Genomic DNA, 21,761 nt, shown 5'->3' with positions numbered 1-21,761 from the left:
TATGATTGAGGCACTGAACAGCTGATTGGAAGCCCCACCTTCATGGAGGGGCCTTTTTGACTGTGGTCTTTAGCATGTAGTCATCTGAACCATCAATGTCAGCTCTTTAGCTGGGAGCTAGTCAGAATCTCCTGAGAGGGGTGCTTCAGTAGCCCAAATGAGAAGATTTAGGCTTGGCTACTAACATTCAGGGGATATAGAGGCAGAAGATAACTGTTATTTTTTAAATTATTATTATTATTATTTAGCATATACTTTTTCACTTAAGCTCCTGTCTTCAGGATGATACCCTGTCTTCAAGTGTAGACTCTCCCAGCTGACATCTCTGTTTTGCTCTTTGCTAAGAAGGGCAATTCCTCTATGCGCAGGATGGAGAGACGGCCAACTTGCTAAGTAAGAGTGGGTGAAGGGAGTGAGAGGTAGGGTTTAAACTTTTCCTAAACATTCAACCAAGCTCTTTTTGTTTTTTGTTTTTTAGTTTTCTCTTTTTAATAAAAAGCCTATAAAAGAGGTCAATACAGTACCAGACCTCTTATTTTTTTAATTTTTTGGCTGCTCTGAGTCTCCATGGTGGCACGCAGGCTTTTTCTCTAGTTGTGGCACATGGGTTTAGCTGCCCCGTGGCATGTGGGGTCTCAGATCCCCTACCAGGCATTGAACCTGTGTCCCTGTGTTGCAAGATGGATTCTTCACCACTGGACCCCCAGGGAAATCCCTCAACATTCTTATTTTAACTTCACCTTCACCCACACTTTCATAGTACTGAAGTCCTCCAATTCCTGAGCCTTTGGGGAGTTCCAAGGTACAGACTGGATTATCTTTTCCCCACTTTGCATGGCAAGCTCAGTCCCTTCCCTCTGATTGTGACTCAGATGTCATCTTCTCAGTGGTCATTAGGAAGTCCCCACCTCCACTGCAGCTTCCTATCCTAAAGTCGAAGATAATATATATATTTTTTTGCTCTGTCATTGGACTTTTTAATCTACAGTGATAAGGATTGTTTAGTAGGAGAGAAGGCCATGTTTAGTTGCAGATTATTGAAATATTTCAGTATCATTGTTACACTGTCAAAATTTTTTCAGTAAGCCCTCTTGCTTTCCTTGGAAGCTACATGTTGCTGCTGGTACTCTGCACACAGATACTAGTTAAAGGGTCAAATTAGAGTATAAGGGATTGTGAACTTTAGATGCATTATTAGTATATTCTATTATTTTGAAATAATGACATTATAAAAAGTGGAAATAGTTTTAAAGGTTATGTAATAAAAATAGTGATCCTTTCATTTTTTATCAAGGTAATCACTGTCCATAGTTTTAGTTTACTATTTTTCATGTCTGTTATTTATCAATGTCTGTAGCACTTTCCACCTTTAAAAAAGAAAAAACACAGCCATGAGATTTTATATACATATATTTTTTCTGTACCTATTTTTATTTAAAAAATCAGAGATTGTTCTATTGTCAACCCATATGTATTTGTCTCATTCTTTCTAACAATTGAATACTACTTCACTTAGAGAAAGTACTATAAATGTTTGTATACCACTCTCTATGGATAAGCTGTTTGGGACTTACCCCAATTTGAGGCCATTGCAAAAAACAGTGTAGTGTTAGTTGCTCAGTCCTGTCCCAGTCTTTTCGATCTCATAGACTGTAGCCCACCAGGCTCCTCTGTCCATGGAATTCTCCAGGCAAGAATACTGGAGTGGATTGCCATTCCCTTCTCCAGAGGATCTTCCTGACCCAGGGATTGAACCCAGGTCTCCTGTGTTGCAGGCAGCCTCTTTACTGTTTGAGCTACCAGGAAGACAACAGCAGAAAAAGATAGTACAATAAATATTCTTATACGTAAGTCTTTGCATTCATCTATATGTAAATATAGAGAATAATTTGGTCTATGGCCATAGCACTCTGAACGCACCCAGATCTCATCTGATATCAGAAGCTAAGCAGGATCGGGCCCAGTTAGTACTTGGATGGGAGAATAACTTGTATTCTTTTTAGTTGTCATGTTAATGGGTTGCAGATACTATAAGCATGTTTTTAAATTCTTTATCTTTTCAAAGTCTCATATTGAAAGTACGTCTGCTTGAGCAATGATTAGACTGTCCTCAACCATATTATAATCAAACTGAGAGGTTAATACAAAGCCCTTGATTAGTAATCTGTATTTAAGGCAGTACACTTCAGTTTAGTTCAGTCACTCAGTCGTATCCGACTCTTTGAGACCCCATGGACTGCAGCACGCCAGGCCTCCCTATCCTGCACCAACTCCTGGAGTTTACTCAAACTCATGTCCATTGAGTCGGTGGTACCATCCAACCATCTCATCCTCTGTTGTCCCCTTCTCTTCCTGCCTTCAATCTTTCCCAGCATCAGGCTCTTTTCCAATGAATCAATTCTTCACATCAGGTGGAGTTTCAGCTTCAGCATCAGTCCTTCCAGTGAATATTCAGGACTGATCTCCTTTAGGATGGACTGGTTGGCTCTTCTTGCAGTCCAAGGGACTCTGAAGAGTCTTCTCCAACACCACAGTTCAAAAGCATCAGTTCTTCAATGCTCAGCTTTCTTTATAGTCCAGCTCTCATATCCACACATGACTAGTAGAAAAACCATAGCTTTGACTAGATGGACCTTTGGCAAAGTAGTGTCTCTGCTTTTTAATATGCTGTCTAGGTTGGTCATAACTTTTCTTCCAAGGAGCAAGCGTCTTTTAATTTCATGGCTGCAGTCACCATCTGCAGTGATTTTGGAGTCCAAGAAATTAATGTTTTTTAACTGATAGTGACATGAGTATTTCACATTCAAACATCGTTTCTGAGTTCTTATTATGTAAAAAACAGCTAACTCTCACTTTTTGGTTTAGGAAAAACTCTGTGAGGCTATCAAATGTTCAGAAATCTTTGAGAAAGTGTGAGTTTATTGAAAAATGAAAAATGTTGAGTACAAGAAAACAGTGTGAGTGTTTCTGGAAAAGTTAATTTCTCTCTTTTAGTTTTCTTAGTCATTACTTTACTGTATAAATACCCTATGGGGTAATGAACTATGTAGATCAGCGTTCCTCAAAATATTACTGAAAACCTTTCAATTTAGTATTACAGTGAAAGAGGGATCAAGTGAGGGGGATCAAGTAAGTCAAGTAAGTTGGGAAGAAACAGCTTATTCTCTCTTCTATACCACGCCTAGCCCAGGTTTTAAATACACAATTCACATTAGGATAGCTCACTAGTCTTCAAACTTTTAGATACTTACAGAAGCAGTGTTCTCTTGAACTTGCTGTGAGACTTAGAGCTCATTAATTGGGCATATATATTATTGGACAGTATCATTATCGTGTTGTATGTTTATCGTGCATCAGTCAGTTCAGTTCAGTTTAGTCGCTCAGTCGTGTCCGACTCTTTGCGACCCCATGGATCACAGCACGCCAGGCCTCCCTGTCCATCACCAACTCCCGGAGTTCACTCAGACTCACGTCCATCGAGTCAATGATGCCATCCAGCCATCTCATCCTCTGTCGTTCCCTTCTCCTCCTGTCCCCAGTCCTCCCAGCATCAGAGTCTTTTCCAATGAGTCAACTCTTCGCATGAGGTGGCCAAAGTATTGAAGTTTCAGCTTTAGTATCAATCCTTCCAAAGAAATCCCAGGGCTGATCTCCTTCAGAATGGACTGGTTGGATCTCCTTGCAGTCCAAGGGACTCTCAAGAGTCTTCTCCAACACCACAGTTCAAAGGCATCAATTCTTCGGCGCTCAGCCTTCTTCACAGTCCAACTCTCACATCCATACATGACCACTGGAAAAACCATAGCCTTGACTAGACGAACCTTTGTTGGCGAAGTAATGTCTCTGCTTTTCAATATGCTATCTAGGTTGGTCATAACTTTCCTTCCAAGGAGTAAGCGTCTTTTAATTTCATGGCTGAAGTCACCATCTGTAGTTGGTTTTAGAGATAGAAGACTTGTCTGCAAGATAATTACCAAAGTGTGCTTAGCATTTAAGGACTCAAATGCCAAGGACATACCAAAAATCTTTTGCCCATTAAGAAAGTCAAGTGCCATAAAACCAAAATTGAAAGAGACACATGTATCCCATTGTTCACTGCAGCACTATTTACAATGGCTAGAACATGGAAGCAACCTAGATGTCCATCCACGGATGAATGGATAAAGAAGCTGTGGTATATATACACAATAGAATGTTATTCAGCCATAAAAGGAACACATTTGAGTCAGTTCTAGTGAGGTGGATGAACCTAGAACCTATTATACAGAGTGAAGTGAGGTCAGAAAGAGAAAGATAAATACTGTATTCTGACAAATATATATGGAATCTAGAAAAATGGTACTGAAGAATTTATTTACAGGGCAACAATGGAGAAACAGACATAGAAAACAGACTTATGGACATGGGGATAGGGCAGAGGGGGTGAGATGTATGGAAAGAGTAACATGGAAATTTATATTACCATATGTAAAATAGATGGCCAATGGGAATTTGCTGTATGGCTCAGGAAACTCAAACAGGGGCTCTGTATCAACCTAGAGGGGTGGGACGGGGAGGGAGTTTCAGAAGGGTGGGGATATATGTATACCTATGGCTGATTCATGTTGAGGTTTGACAGAAAACAGCAAAATTCTATAAAGCAATTATCCTTCAATAAAAATAAATTAATTAAAAAAAAGAAAGTCAAGCAACATAAAATTCAAGCATTTTACCGACTCAATTAAATTAGTTAGAAACATGATTCTCTGGTAGTTAGATTAGGAATTTTTACATTTCAGTGGCAAATATGTTTCTGAGTTTATTTTCATGAAGGTGAGTCATAAATGAGAGAAGGAAATTGGGACTCTTGGATAGATAAGCTTCAGAATATACATATTTCTAAATTCCAGTTTTTCTCTAAATTCTAAAATTCTAAATTTAAAATTCTAAAAATTCGAAATTTCTAAATTCCAATTGAAGAATGGCACTGGTTTTTTATGATACATATTTCAGGTAAAAATTCAGTAAGAAAGCCTAATGTAGAAAGTTTAGAAAATCATCCTAAAGAATCTCAATAAAAGAATCAATTGTATTAGATTTGAATATAATCTGAGACACCTCTCACATTCAGTAAGTTAAATAATTCTATGTGGAATAGGAAGCAAGAAAAGTAGATAGTAAGGCTGACAGAAAGGGTCACGCTGTGTATGCTCTTCTAAATTAAATTAATTAAATTTTGTTTGTATTACCACATCAGCACCTTTCCTTAAGACTAATTAATTACAAAAGAAAATCTAATTACAAAGAAAGCAAAACCAACTTACAAATCTCAACTGTTTAATATATGTAAAATTTCTAATATTTTGCATATACTTTTTTTTCAATTGTAGGAGAAGCCATTATCTAGATCTCTTCAGAGAGGTGAAGATCTTCAGTTTGACCAGGTATGCCAGTGTGCTTTTTTTTTTTTCTTTTTTTTTTCCTGAAAGGAAAATGTTTATCCTAACAGTCTGATCCAAATACATATACACCCAGTATTAAGAAATTTCTATATTTTGTTTAGTGGCCCTATATATCGTTATACACTAGATTCTGTCTGGAGCTGATAGTCTGTTTTATATAAATATATACATATATATTATACACACACACACAAAGACACCTGCTGCTGCTACTGCTGCTAAGTCACATCAGTTGTGTCCAACTCTGTGTGACCCCATAGATGGCAGCCCACCAGGCTCCCATCCCCAAGATTCTCCAGGCAAGAATACTGGAGTTGGTTGCCATTTCCTTCTCCAGTGCATTAAAGTGAAAAGTGAAAGTGAAGTCACTCAGTTGTGTCCGACTCTTTGCGACCCCATGGAGTGTAACCTACCAGACTCCTCCGTCCATGGGATTTCCCAGGCAAGAGTACTGGAGTGGCTTGCCATTGCCTTCTCCGAAATAAACAAGGACCAAACCCAGGCTACCAGCGTGGAAGCATGACATGCTAACCACTGGACTGCCATGGAATTCCTTGGTAGTTTGTTTTTTAACAAAACAAATAGAAGGAGTTATGAGCTGTGAACTTTATTGATTTCTGTTTATTAAATATTTTAAAACTTTGCTTTTCATTGGTACTGTCTTTACTATGCCCTTTGAAAATTTTCAGAAGGTTTCCAATTATATCCCTCAATCTTTCCTTGTATACAATTTTACATATTTGACCTCTTAACACGGAGAAGGCGGTGGCAACCCACTCCAGTACTCTTGCCTGGAGAGTCCCATGGATGGAGGAGCCTGGTGGGTTGCAGTCCATGGGGTCGTGAAGAGTCAGACACAACTGAGCGACTTCCCTTTCACTTTTCACTTTCATGCATTGGAGAAGGAAATGGCAACCCACTCCAGTGTTCTTGCCTGGAGAGTCCCAGGGATGGTGGAGCCTGGTGGGCTGCCGTCTATGGGGTCGCACAGAGTCGGACATGACTGAAGCGACTTAGCAGCAGCAGCAGCAGCAGACCTCTTAACATTTACTGTTTTTCCTGTTGGGGCTTCAGAACCTTTATATTGAAGCATCTAGCCTGGTTTTCTCTCTTTCCACCCCATTCTAAAGGCAGAGCCAGAGACAAGGACTTGGTTCTAGAAAGAGATTCTAGGGAGGAGACTTGAGAGAGTGATGCAGGGAAAAGGAAGAACTGATAGAGATCACCGCTCTGGGCACTGGGGGTTCATTCCATTCTGAGAGCTATTGAGAATGTTGCCCATACCTGTCTGTCTGAAGAATGGAGGGCTGCAGCATTTATCTGCAGTTCCCTCTGCAGTAGTTGTGCGTTGTCCTCAGAGGCATTGACTACACCCCATACTCGAACTTGTGGCTGTGCTTGTGCAAAGATCAAGGGGAGTGCCTGTGTTAGAAAGCCAAAGAAGCTTAAAAAGAAAATATACAATGGCCAACCCCCTGACCCCAAAATAATCCCCAAACCAGAAATCTTTATAAAGAATACTAATATCTAAAATTTAGTGGTATTTTTCTAATGTCAGTTCTTTCCTCTTGCTAATAATGAATATTTGATCAAGTGTTATTTTTATCATAATTATGTTTGCTCAATAATTATTTCATTATATACTGATTGTCTGCAAAGCTCAATAACCGAGATCAGCTTTCTGTTGCCACCTAGTATTCCTGAGCTACTTTTCTCATAATTAGGTATCTAGGAAATAGAAGTTAATGCTCATGTTAGTCTGCTTGATTAGATAGAGATGACTGGTTAGAATTACTTGGTGGAGGCTTACCAAAATACTGTGTTTCTGGCTCCTGCTGCAGTTCTGCTGACCAAGATTGGTGCTCTGGCACCTGTATTTTACAATAGCTCCCTAGGTGATTCTGATGCATACACTCAGTAAATAGCTGCTGGTCTAAGAAGCTATAAATAAGAAGGCTTTTGTTACGGTAATAATAAGATCACTTCATACAGCCCTTTTCAAATCTTAATGCCATTACAGAAGATACTAAGTACTAGTTATTATTAATGTATTACTAATATTTTAATAACTAAAGTTATTAATGTTATTGTTAATGTATTACTAATATATTTAAATAATCTTGAATCTATTTAACTAATGATGAATGAATGATCAGAATTTGAAACTTATTAAGCCATATTTTAAGGAAATTTCCATTTCTTTTCTTATGTAAATGACAATAAAACTAAATTATCATGCCCAATAGCTTGGTTCTTTCTTACAATAAAAGCTATGTGTGAAATAAACTGCTTTTATATATTTACAATAGCAGATGATGTTAGCTCCTTCTTTAAATATTAAGAGATTTCCTTTGATAGTATTCATTGTTAATGAAATATAAAATTTCAAAATGCTTAAATAAAATTAGAATCTTGTTTTTATTTTCATTTTCTAGATTAGAAACTATTCACCTGTCAGGTTATGATAATTTATAAATCATAAATGTATGATTAAAGGAAGACAGATTATAAAAAAAGAGAAGAATGCACAACCTGTTTCATTCTTTGTTACATGAAAAATATAAAATATTAGGAAAAATAAATGTTTAATTCCTAGAAGTAGCCATTTATCTTCATTAACTGACACTTCCTACAGTTGTAGAACTGAGTGAGATGTTGAATATCCCCGCAGCCTGTAGTTTTTTTAGTTAAGTCAAACAAAGTGAAGCATGTTTCACTGTACACTAATTTTAAAATACTAATTTTATGAACAATGGATTGAATCAGATACAAAGTTTCTTATGAAGAGAGTGTGTTTTTTCTCTGGATCCTCAAGGTGACCTTAGGGATGACTGGTGGTAGCTGGTGTACCTCTTACCGCCACTACAGGCAAGCTGGGTTCATTCGTGAAATGAATCTGATAAAGCTAACCTACAGTTCAGATAGTTTAAGGGATGCCTCAAATTGAGTGGCAGGCATCCGTCCCACTCCATTTATTTTTATGCTGTCCATTTATATGTTTTAAGCTTGAAAAGCATGTATGTAACACATTTCTAATATGTTCATTTGTGAGTATCACAAATTGTGTAATTATAATTCTCTGTTCCGTGTCATAGCAGCACAGAGGCAAGTGGAGCTTTTCCCATAGTTCTAACTGGTGCGGTCTTCTCTGTTTCTGCATCCCTTTATTCCTTCTAGTGGTAACATTTTAGAACATTTCATTCACATGAGTAGGGAAGAACTGGCCAGGAAAAGGAAGGAGGTGTGATTGTTTCATGTTGTGTGTAACGGTTCACCCAGAGGCGTCATGAATATAATCAGGGATGTTACTGACAGTCATGTTTTAACACGAGCAGCATATGGAGGCAGGTAAAGGGTGGAAAGCCACTGAACTAAACTGCAAGGATTTGGGTAAATTTTAAGTCAGTGAAATGTAACTCACTATACTTTATTACTTGGCTAGACTCCCAGCCCTTATTTTTATTTTGAAACACATTTATTGCTCTTGAATTACTGTGTTTCGTGTTAATTTATTCCAGAAATATTGCTCATTTCTAAGTGATTGCGAGTAGAGTTAGAAGCGTGGCACTTTGATGTATTTTATCTTTGGCAACATCTTGTGTTTCCAGTTGATAAGCTCTATGAGCTCAGTAGCAGAGCACTGTCTCCCTTCCTTACTCCGCACCTTGTTTGACTGGTACAAGCGCCAGAACGGAACTGAAGATGAATCATATGAATATAGGCCTCGGTCTAGCACAAAATCTAAGGGGTAAGTGGCGCATTTTTTTACTTTTCTGTCTGGGCTTGAAGTACTTCCAATGAAGAGGCTATAGTGTTATCAGCTGACGATTGTTATTGTTTGGTTACTTTTGTTGAACAGGTAACAGAGGGAAAAGGTGGTTCACACTTAAACTGTGAATCAAGTGAAGGTATCAGTTAAAGGAGGTGCTGCCCCACAGGAGTCACCACTGGAGCTAGTCTTGCCAAAATGCATTTCAAGAAAGCTATCTCAGTGGTGCAGTGAGGAGCTTTAACAGTCATCGACAAAGTTAAAAATATGCAAAGAAAGTCCTGTTCATATGGTTTGTGAAGGGAAACAATTGTGATATTGGAAGACTGCTCAAACCTTATATTCTTTAACTTAAGACTCTTCTTGGAGTTAAATCCTTGAACTTGTCTTTCTTTCTTCAAATTTTCCAGGGAGATCATAGATTTAAGTAAAACATGTTTGTTTTCAGATGATGGCCTATGGTTTAGAATTGGATTTCAGATGCCACCTGTGATTTTCCAACTTAGATTTGTGAAAAAATGACCTGGCACTGTATTTTCATATTTTTCTTCCTCTTATTCTTTTATTTTTATTTATTTTAAAATATGGTTTTATTTATTAAAAATTTTCCATTTGTATGTTTAATTTTTTTTTAAATTATGAACATATGATAACACACTTACAGGCGACTTGGAAAATACAGAACAAGGTTACATATCGTTCCATTTATATATTATAATAATTTTTTGAAGTAGATAAGATTTTTAGTTGGAGTTTCAATAGCAAACTCTAAAAAGTAACAGAATGAATATACAGAGAAGTAGAAGGATATTGTAGGTCTGAAAAGCTCTCTGAACCTATTCAAAATAACATAATTAAGATTTATACAATTTTCATACAACAGTAGGGTATAAATTCTATTCATTTTTTTGGCCGTGCCACTTGGCATGTAGGATCCCAGTTCCCTAACCAGGAATTGAACCCATACCCCCTGCACTGGAAGCACGGCGTCCTAACCACTGAACCACCAGAAACTCCCCCTAATTGTTTTAGATTAGGTTTAATTTCTGACAGATATAGTAGTGAGATTTGCATGTAAGTTCCTAACGTACAAAATGAGAACACAAGAAATGCAATATATATGTTGAGTGATTACAAAAACTTTCAACAGTTGCCATGAAACACCATACGTACTAGGAATTCAGTAAATAACATGAAATACTAACCAAGAGCTCTTTTCATAATGCAATCCTAATTTGAGATTCTTGTTTCAGGGATGAACAGCAACGTGAAAGAGACTATCTTCTTGAAAGAAGAGACTTAGCAGTAGATTTCATTTTTTGTCTAGTTTTAGTTGAAGTTCTAAAGCAGGTAAGCTCTTTCGTTTCTGCAAAGTCTGTATTTCCTATTTTTCGCTGATTTACTTTCATGTTTCAGTTACCTAATTTAGGATGTTGTATCTAAAATTCTGGCTCACAGAAACACAATTCCTGTAATTTAATTGTATGCCTTTCAATTGCCTGAGGATTACATGTCCTGTACCTGTCTCTCCCCATTCTTTCTACCTTCGTTTGCCATCTAAGACATGAAATCGTGTTAGTAAAATGGAGCTGAATAGAAACTGTTAAATATGGGCTTTTAGCTGTCACTGTAGTCTACCTGTCATTTACCTACTTCAATTCCTTTTTACCTCCACTTTTAAAGAAATTCTCTTCCTAGCCCTCAAGCCTGCATTTCAACATGTAATAATTGTGCAGTGATTGTTGAGCAATGGGGGTGATCTGAACTGTCAAGTGCAAATGATTTTCAGGATAATGAATTATTTATGTTTGTTCATTCAACGGGCTTCCCTGATAGCTCAGTTGGTAAAGAATGTGCCTGCAAAGCAGGAGACCCTGGTTCAATTCCTGGGTCGAGAAGATCTGCTGGAGAAGGGATTAGGCTACCCACTCCAGTATTCTTGGGCTTCCCTGGTGGCTCAGCTGGTAAAGAGTCCGCCTGTAATGCCAGAGACCTAGATTTGATCCCTGGGTTGGGAAGATCTCCTGGAGAAGGGAAAGGCTACCCACTCCAATACTCTGGCCTGGAAAATTCCATGGACTATATATAGTCCATGGGGTTGCAAAGAGTTGGACATGACTTTCTCTTTCACTTTCATTCATTCAATAAGTGTTAGAATGTCTACTGTTGGGTGGCATTGTTCTAGGTGCTGCACTCCTGAGCTCACCATCTCAGTGACATAGTGAAGATATAAATATGTAATTTAGTGTCAGCTATCATCTTGTACATATTTTTACTATTCACGATCAGTACAAGTATGTGTATAAGTGCCTGTACTGATGTGAAAGTATGTTTTCCATAGTTTGTAGTCTTTAAAAACTTATACAGCATTCAAAGATGATCCATGTATTTCCAGCGATGTATGCTGTAATGTTTTGGGAAAAGAAAAAATCAGGTCACCTAAAAGAAAAAGAAAAATCATATTTTGCATATGACATGTTTGGACAGGGAGTTTTGTTTTTGTTGTATAAAATGGAATAGAATACCTAATATGACTTGAAAAAGCAAGTGTAAGATATAAAAAGTTAATTGATTTGATAGTCTTTTTTTGATATAACCACTATAAAAATATTTGAATTGTGTAATCATGTGTACTTTGCCTTTGTTTTTACAATGTATGTGAAAAAATATTGAAATCTGAATATCTGAAACCTACAGATAAAAATATATTTTTCTTATTTTTTATTTTGTTTAAAATAAAAGTTTAATAACTTTGAATATGTGAAATAGATAAATGCATTAATCAAAGGTAAAATCACTTTAATTTGTACCTTTCATGAAGATTTATTTAGTCAATGTGGGAAAGAAGTTTCCTCTGAAAGTTGTGCTTTCTGAAAGGCAGATTTGCTTTCTTGATCTCTCAGTTTAGCTGGATCCTAGATCCTAGGGCGGAAGTCAGTAGAGATATGGAAGGACCTGAGGACCAGAAGCATGATACCATGAACAGACTTGGGCTTTGCATTCATCAAGGTTACATGCATGCTAAGTCACTTGAGTTGTGTCCGGCTCTTTGTGACCCCATGGACCATAGCCCGCCAGACTCTTCTGTGCATGGGATTCTCCAGGCAAGAATACTGGAGTGGGTTGTCATGCACTCCTCCAGGGAATCTTCCTGAGCCAGGGATCGAACCCAAATCTCTTATGTCTCCTGCATTGGGAAGCATATTCTTTACCACTAGCTCCACTTGGGAAGCCCCATCAAGGTTGATCTCATGCTAAATGTAGATCTTGTGATGAGTTTAGTCATCAGTATTTGCATTTCTTAGTTAAATGATACAGGAATTTCTTCTCCCAGCCAAAGAAATTGCAAACTCCGTGCACTGACTTTCAGACCCCTCCGTCATCTGACTCTTTTATGCTTTTTCTCCTTTGTTTGCCATGATGGTCTTCCACTTAGCAACTGGTCTCTCTTCTCATCTAAAAGTTACCTATGATTGCACTGGCTTCAGAACTTCAGTGCACAGACAAACCCTTGGAGGGTTTTCTTTCTCCCCTTACCTTTCCTTCTCAGCTGTCCTTTTACCCTTCCCCATTGTCTTTGTCTTGATCTTCCTCCTGTTCCTTTAAAAACTCTAATAGTCCAGATAACTCTTCTAGTAGGGAAAAAAAAATCAAGGTCTGTAAACCTAAGAAAATCCTTTCAGGCCCATTTTTCGAGTCCTCTGCACAAAATCCTTTCATATCCATGGTTCACATGGACTTAAAGTATAAAAAGGGGAAATACAGTGGTTCTCATAGCTCATCCTTGTTTTTGGTTCTTTTATCATACTCTTCTAACCTACAGTTCCCTTTCTACTTAACATTTCTTTTTTAAAAAATTTATCTTTTAATTGGAGTATAATTTCTTTACAGTGTTACATTATTTTCTTTTGTACAACAACATTTATACCCCTTTTCTCTCTTACCATTATCCTCATATTTTCATTCAAATGCACTCATCAAAGAAATATATATCAAAAGCATCAGTTCAGTTCAGTCACTCAGTCACGTCCGACTCTGCGACCCCATGGACTGCAGCACACCAGGCTTCCCTGTCCATCACCACCAACTCTCGGAGCTTGTTCAAACTCATGGCCATTGTGTTGGTGATGCCATCTAACCATCTTGTCCTCTATGGACCCCTTCTCCTGCCTTCAGTCTTTCCCAGCATCAGGGTCTTTTCCAATGAGTCAATTCTTTGCACTGGGTGGCCAAAGAATTGGAACTTCAGCATCTGTCCTTCCAATGAATATTCAGGACTGATTTCCTTTAGGATGAACTGGTTGGATCTCCTTGCAGTCCAAGGGACTCTCAAGAGTCTTCTCCAACACCAAAGTTCAAAAGCATCAACTCTGGCGCTCAGCTTTCTTTATGGTCCAACTCTCACATCCATACATGACTACTGGGAAAGCCATAGCTTTGACTAGATGGAACTTTGTTGACAAAGTAATGTCTCTGCTTTTTAATATGCCTTCTAGGTTTGTCATAGCTTTTCTCCCAAGGAGCAAACATCTTTTTGATGTTCATTATTTAAAATCCTATATAGGTTTTCTCTTTCCCAGTAAAATGCAAGTCTTTTTAGCTTCTTCAAAATTACTGCACCTGCAGAATATGAAGTAAAAATCAATAGAACTTTCTGAACTATCATGACAAACGAACCCAATTTTTTTCTGTGTCAAAATGATGTAGGGTTTAATAGATTCAGAGAGTAATCAATGGTAGTATATTTTGAATTTAATATGACTATTACTTTTGTCCCACATAATATACATGTATTAAAATGTGATTCAGTTTTATTTTGATGAGATGGATGGCTCCAGGAGTAACCTGGAGTGTAATGAAATATTGATACATGGTTGGGTCAGTCTTGAAAGGGGAGTACATATTGTTTGTGGGTTAGTGCTTGATCTCATATATTACAAATTATTTGTTTCTTTATTAATTTGTCATGTCCTTATCACACGTTATTATGTGTCATAATCACATATTTAGAACTCTTCACAATACACAAAGAGCTCTGTATCCCTTATACCACCTGATCATTATGATAAACTTTGGGAATGTTTTTTAATCCCAGCTGTGTCATTTGGTTGCTTTGTAACTTGGACAAGTTATTACTCTCTGATTTCTTTCCTCCTCTATAAAAGAATCATGAGAATTAAATACAATAATTCGATACGATAATACGAACATGGGACGTGTCCAATAAATGCTATCTGTTGTTTTTATCTTATGGATAAATATTCTTAGTTACAATGATTTGCTGAAGATTATAAAGCTAGTTCTCTTTTTAAATAAAACTATTCTTATTAGTAAAATCAGTGATATAAAATTAGGTGAAATGACCAGCATCTTATAAAATTAAAGTTTAAATCGTAAGTTAGACAAAGGATTGAAATTATATAAATGTGATGGGAAAAAATCTGGTTAAATCAGTGTGATACATCATGAGAACAAAATTAAATCAAGATGGTAAAGGACTAATTTTATTTTTTCAAGAAAGTCAGAAGAATAATTTTGGGGTCATGGCCAACTACAAATGTTAGAATGTTAGTACCAGAGGCTTTAGAATCCTTGATAAAAAGCATATTTAAACAGCACCATAGCATTTAGACGGAGAAGGCAATGGCATCGCACTCCAGTACTCTTGCCTGGAAAATCCCATGAACAGAGGAGCCTGGTAGGCTGCAGTCCATGGGGTCGCTAAGAGTCGGACACAACTGAGCGACTTCACTTTCACTTTTCACTTTCTTGCATTGGAGAAGGAATTGGCAACCCACTCCAGTGTTCTTGCCTGGAGAATCCCAGGGACAAGGGAGCCTGGTGGGCTGCCATCTATGGGATTGCACAGAATCGGAGATGACTGAAGCGACTTAGTAGCAGCAGCATAGCATTTAGAATGTTTGAGGGAATTTTTTTTTCATATTGAATTTTAGCCATACATTTGTTCATTGAAATAGACAAGATTAGGAAACCAGGCCTATGAGCCACTTCAAGTTTTTGGCTTAGTCTTATCAATCCTTATTGCGAAATATCAGAAGATGGAGTAGTAGATCGTTAGGATTTTCAGATTTGACATTGACATTTTAGATGTTAGTGAGTAGCCCTGAACATTATGTTATTTGTGATTTTGCTGAGTAGTGAGTTTATTCACTCTTTTTCATTGAGGACTGGTCATTTACATAATGAATGAACCTTGCTGACTCTCAGGTATACATATCTTATCTGGTTTTGTGGTTTTCCACTTTCATGATGTGCTAAAAGCATTAGATTTAGGAAATAGCTTTGGAATAAAACTTGAGTATTCTTTAGAGTTTACTTGATATATCCTTCTTGAATGTTCAAGTAGAATTTGAGCTGCTTCTAGTCATGCAAATGACAAAATTTGAAAAATTCTTGATACTATAGATGAGGCTATTAATTACTCCATGAAGTAGAACTTTTTTCTATAAACTGAAATAGGATTCCACCCCACCCCCACTTTTTGGAGATTCAATTTGGGAATTTTTGTTGTTGTTGTTATTGTAAGCAAGGGGGAGAAGTAGAAATTTCAAGAATGTCTGAGCATTCTAATAGTGTCCATTCTTAAATTTTTAGAGATTATGCTTTTTTTTCTCGTAAAAATTAAAACTGAGATAATGTTTCTTCTCTCACTTCTGTTTCTCTCTTTTCTAACTACAGTGTAATAAAACTGAAAGCTTTTTTCCTCATTTGTTCCATTTATTAAATGTATTTTCACTGGTCAGAAGCTGGGCACACAGTATATTTTAGAGAAGTATGTTCTAACTTCTAAATTTCAGTCCTCTCATCTGCAAAACAGGGGTCAAATACTACCATGTAAGCTTGCTATAAGTGTTATAAATAATGTATATAAAATGCCTGGCAAATACCCAGCGCACAGACACTTGGAAAGTGTTGGTAGTTCAGTATTAAGGTAGTAATAGAGAGCACACAACAGGGCTAAGTAGTGTCCCTAGCTGTCACTGTTAGACTTCTGGCGTAATTGGAGCCAGTAAAGACTATGTAGGAGAAAGTATGGGTGTAAGTTAGCTTGTGTTTCATATCTGTGGCCTAGAGCACACCAGACATCCCTGTGAGGACATCGTTATGGTAAAACCACAGCACAGCACAGTGAGTGGGCACAGGAAATTTTATTCCTGTCACGTGTAGTGTCACATTATTGCAAGGTCACTGATGTGTCTGGTGCCAGCCTGTATGATTAGCACTGTGAGCTCTATAGGAAGTTCTGGGAGTCAGGCTGCTTGATCCATATACAGCCTATTCCCAAATAAAGGTTGGCGTCACCTAGTGGTAGATACCTCCTTTATTTTAACCATCCATGGGTTAATCAGAGGGCTTACTGGGACTTAATGACAGAAAATGAAGAAGAACTAAAGAACCTCTTGAGGGTGAAAGAAGATAGTGAAAAAACTGGTTTAAAACTCACCATTCAAAAAACCTAAGATCATGGCATCCAATCCCATCACTTCATGGCAAATAGAAAAGGAAAAGTGGAAACAGTGACAATTTTTTTTTTCTTGGAGCCCAAAATCACTGCAGACAGTGACTGCAGCCATGAAATTAAAAGACACTTGCTCCTTGGAAGGAAAGCTATGACCAACCTAGACAGCATATTAAAAAGCAGAGCCATCACTTTGTTGACAAAGGTCCATGTAGTCAAAGCTGTGGTTTTTCCAGTAGTCATGTACAAATGTGAGAGCTGAACCATAAAGAAGGCTGATTGAGGAAGAATTGACGCTTTTGAGCTGTAGTGTTGGAGAAGACTCTTGAGAGTCCCAAGGAGATCAAACCAATCAAAAAGAAATCAACCCTGAATACTCACTGGAAAGACCAAAGCTGAAGCCAGAGCTCCAAAACTTTGGCCACCTGATGCGAAGAGCTGACTCTTTAGAAAAGACCCTGATGCTGGGAAAGACTGACGGCAAAAGGAGAAGAGGGTGGCAGAGGATAAGATGGTTAGATAGCAACATCAACTTAATGGACATGAATCTGAGCAAACTCCAGAAGATAGTGCAGGACAGGGAAGCCTAGGATGCTGCAGTCCATGGGGTAGCAATGAGTTGGAGATGACTTAGTAACTGTACAAGAACAACTGGGACATAGGGGACAATAGCAGTGACTTCAGTAACCTTTTAGTTACCTTCAGGCATATTTTGTTTGGCCCAGTCTGGGAAAGATCAGGCTAGGAGAATACATCTGCCTCCCTGCTTCCTAATGAACTCTGGATTACTGCCATTTTCCCCTACGACACCTTGTCCTTGGTGTCTCCATTCTATGTTCTAGTTCCCTCATCTGCCGTTCCTTCCTAGGAGGTAAGAATTTTGTCTTAGTCCCTTTTAGAGAAGGGTAGAAAAAGTGCAGGGACAAGAATCAATCTCCTATTGTAATGCATTCTCTCAGTTTTTTATCTCTGGTCTGGTAATTACGGGCTCTAATCTATTATCTGCAATTTTCACAGGTAAAAAAGTGGAAATTTCCTCCAGGTTACACAATTAGTGAATAGAATAGCTCAGCTTTTCTTCGTTAGAGTGATAAAAAGTGTAGAAAGACATCTTTTATCACTCTAATGAAGAAAATATTTTACAATTTGATTATAATTTACTTATAATAAGTTGGGCAACTTTGTATAAATTTAAGGGAGCATTTTGGAGTTACTGGTTTTAGTTTCTCCTTTTATTATTGACTGGGGGATTTTTGTAGAAGCAAACTCTTGTGGTCTACAATTTGATTATATAAGTGAGTATTAATATGTCTCTGGTCAATAAGTTGTTAATATGTGATGAATAGTGTAGCCCTAAGAAGAGGTACTCAAGGTACCACATAAAAGATTGCCATGCCAAGATCATACTTAATGGCCCAGCCAATATTCCAAAATTCCTATATCAGTGAGATGTGATTATTAACCTTATGCTTCTATAATGGTGGGATGTGTCTGCCTATAAAAGATTGGAAAGCTTCTTATAATTATGCAGTCAGTCATAAAATTCCTACTTAAAGTATCCCTAATTGCAAGAGGAATTTCGGGTTTATAATTTCAGTTTCCCAATGGGAGAAAAAGGTTAACACTGTTCTGGAGGCTGAGCTCTCTGACTTTACTATGTAGAATAAATTTAGGTCCTAGTCTGTTATTATCATGGGCTAGTGGCACCCCACTCCAGTACTCTTGCCTGGAAAATCCCATGGATGGAGGAGCCTGGAAGGCTGCAGTTCATGGGGTCGCTGAGGGTCGGACACAACTGAGAGACTTCACTTTCACTTTTCACTTTCATGCATTGGAGAAGGAAATGGCAACCCACTCCAGTGTTCTTGCCTGGAGAATCCCAGGGACGGGGCAGCCTTGTGGGCTGCCGTCTATGGGGTCGCACAGAGTCGGACACGACTGAAGCGACTTAGCAGCAGCAGTAGTAAAGAACCCTCCTGCCAATGCAGGTTAGATGTAAGAGAGGCAGGTTGGATCCCTGGATTGGGAAGATCCCCTGGAGGAGGGTATCACAACCCACTCCAGTATTCTTGCCTGGAGAATCCCATGGACAGAGGAGCCTGGTGAGCACCAGTCTACAGGTTCGCACAGTCAGACACGATTGAAGCAACTTAGCATACAGTCACGCACAGTTATTAGCATGGCATTTAAAAATCTCAGCTTCTACAAACTGATGCATAAACTTTTCTTGTAAGGTCAGGTTATTTTTAAAAGGTTATCTGAGACCTTGAAAGATTTTGTTCACAGCTGGTTGCTCAGCCCTTATATGACGGATAGCATGGGGGTGTCCCTCAGAGTACATTTTCTTCTAATTGAATTTCAAGTTCAGGCTTTTAGGACAGTACCCATTTCTAGGAAATTTCAGATGAATGTTCTTTCTGATTTCTTCTGGTCAACAGTAAATAGTGAGCCTCTTAGCCAAGATGTGGCTGTAGCCGTTGGTTCTGGAGTCAGGGTTCACCACAAGCCTTTTAGAGCCATGTCAGCTGCTGTGCCTCCGTCTGCTTGAGACAGTGTTTCAAAAATCCTAGAACTGTGGGATGAAATGAGAGAGTAACATTGACATATATACACTACCATGAGTGAAATAGATAGCCAGTGGGAAGTCCCTGTATAGCACAGGGAGCTCAGCTTGGTGCTTTCTGATGACTTAGAGGGATAGGGTATTGGCAGAGTGGGAGGGATGCTCAAGAGGAAGTGAAAGTGTTAGCCTCTCAGTTGTGTCCAAATTTTGTGACCCCAGGGACTATAGCTACCAGGCTCCTCTGTCCACGGAATTCTCCAGGCAAGAATACTGGGGTGGGTTGTCATTCCCTTTTCCAGAGGATCTTTCTGATCCAGGAATCAAACCCAGGTCCCCTGCATTGCAGGCAGATTCTTTACCATCTGAGCCAATAGGAAGGGGATATATGTATACATATAACTGATTCACTTCATTGTACAGCAGAAACTAACACAACATTATAAAGCAATTATATTCCAATAAAAAAGTAAAATTTAAAAAAAAATCCCAGTGCTCTCCTTACTGTGGTGTGAATTTGGTCACCTTCTCATTAAAGTGAATAAATGTAAACTAATAGTTCCTTATTGGATTTCTTGCCCCTCATTGTAATTTAATTATCTTTATTCTTATCTAATGTCTGTCTTGTATCCACCACTTTTAATCTAGTTCCTGATCATTATTAAGGCTGAAGTTCAGCCTCCTCCTGATAAGCACCTGGTTAATCTTTGTAAGAAATAAGTTATCTTCATTTTAAATATAAATCTCTTCTTCATCTAATCCCTGAGAAACATTGTGATCATCTCTGAGTAGCTATAATCCTTTTTATTATCGCCAGTCTAGTTTGTGACTTTCTTGGTTATATTTAGTATCTTTATTACAATTTCATCTTACTGATGATGTGTTTTATAAACTATATTATTAACAATTTTGGGGCTTCCCTGGTAGCTCAGCTGGTAAAATTTTAAGCAAACGTAAAGAATTCCTATGTGTTTGGCTCTAATTGACCCTGAGATGCACAGATTGGATAAATTATAATCCTGGTTCAAGACACACTTTTGTCGTTGATCTCTGTGTGACTACCTATGTATTTATTTACAGTGTAACGGTAGCTTATGAGCCTACCACCTAAGACTGAGAACTCGACTATTACCTAAAATTTTAACCTTAATTATGTAAAGCTCCTATTTCACTCCCTGGCTACTTCCTTACTATCATACTGATTTTTATGTTAATTATTCCCTTAACTCTTAAAAAATGTTTTCATGTATGTCTGAATAATATATTAAATTTTTCTTGTTTTTGAACTTTCTAAAAAGTTGTATTATACTGTTTCTTTTTTTCATTCAATATTATATTACTAAGATTGATCTCTGAAGTATGTAGCTAAACATCCATATTTTCTTATAATGTGTGTAACTGCTAGTGTAATAGAGTTCCTCCCTCTTAGGTTTAGTAGCTGGGGCCTAAGATTAGACTGCCAGAAGTAAGCTTAGTAGAAGAAAAGGTTTACAGCATATACATCTCGAGGCCTTCACAGAAAATAAGTGAAGACTCAAAGAATGGTTCAACCCGAGAACCTGTTTTAACAAAGTACAGCACATTGTGGAGAAGTGACAAGACAAGGAAAAGAGTTTGGGCCCCTAGAGATGGTAAATCATGGGAAGGTAAATACGTGGGGGAAGCCAGTGGAAAATAAGGACTATTTGGTAAGGCTTCTTTGTGCAGCTCCTTCTCTGTGCCCACTTTGTGTTTCTAGTGACAGTGGTTTGTCCTCTTCTTGGTTAGGGAAAAGGAAGACAAGAGGCTGCTTTTAGGGAGGAAGGAGGAGCAGAGTGCTTTTCCCTCATCTGTTCTTTCTCTCTTGCCTTCAGCTTAAAACAGTCCTTATGCCCAAGGGCCATGTTTTGTGGTGACACACTGTGGTCTTCACGAGACTGCAGGCTATGTGAGAAATTGATCTGAAGTTTGACCAGCAGTGTTTGTGAGCCCTCATTCATTTACCTTATTTCTACAATTTGGTATTGTCAGACTTAGTTTTTTTTCCCGTCAAGTAAGGGTAAAATGATACCTTGTGTATTTTCTTTCTTTATAGTCCAACTCTCACATCCATACATGACCACTGGAAAAACCATAGGCTTGACTAGATGGACCTTTATTGGCAAAGTAATGTCTCTGCTTTTTAATATGCTGCCTAGGTTGGTCATAACTTTTCTTCCAAGGAGCAAGGGTCTTTTAATTTCATGGCTGCAGTCACCATCTGCAGTGATTTTGGAGCCCCCCAAAGTAAAATCTGTCACTGTTTTCATTGTTTCCCCATCTGTTTGCCATGAAGTGATGGAACCAGATGCCATGATCTTAGTTTTCTGAATGTTGAGTTTTAAGCCAACTTTTTCACTCTCCTCTTTCACTTTCTTTTTTTTTTTTTTTTTTACCTCTTTCACTTTCATCAAGAGGCTCTTTAGTTCTTTGCTTTCTGCTGTAAGGGTGGTGTCATCTGCATATCTGAGGTTGTTGATATTTCTCCCGGCA

The 21,761-nt window shown here is 38.0% G+C and overlaps 1 protein-coding gene across 5 annotated transcripts in view; it reads left to right on the top strand.

Annotated features, from left to right (window-relative positions):
- FRYL (FRY like transcription coactivator) overlaps positions 1-21,761 on the top strand; it is a 268,832-nt gene that overhangs the window by 128,519 nt on the left and 118,552 nt on the right. For all 5 annotated transcript variants that reach the window (XM_070372372.1, XM_070372373.1, XM_070372370.1 and 2 more), the window contains 3 exons: positions 5,370-5,423; positions 9,050-9,189; positions 10,464-10,560. In XM_070372372.1, the coding sequence (XP_070228473.1) occupies positions 5,370-5,423; positions 9,050-9,189; positions 10,464-10,560 (291 nt within the window). The remainder of the gene's footprint in view (positions 1-5,369; positions 5,424-9,049; positions 9,190-10,463; positions 10,561-21,761) is intronic.

Source organism: Bos mutus, chromosome 6 (assembly GCF_027580195.1).
Source record: "Bos mutus isolate GX-2022 chromosome 6, NWIPB_WYAK_1.1, whole genome shotgun sequence".
NCBI classification, from domain to species: domain Eukaryota; kingdom Metazoa; phylum Chordata; class Mammalia; order Artiodactyla; family Bovidae; genus Bos; species Bos mutus.
This window is presented reverse-complemented; position numbering and strand designations above follow the sequence as displayed.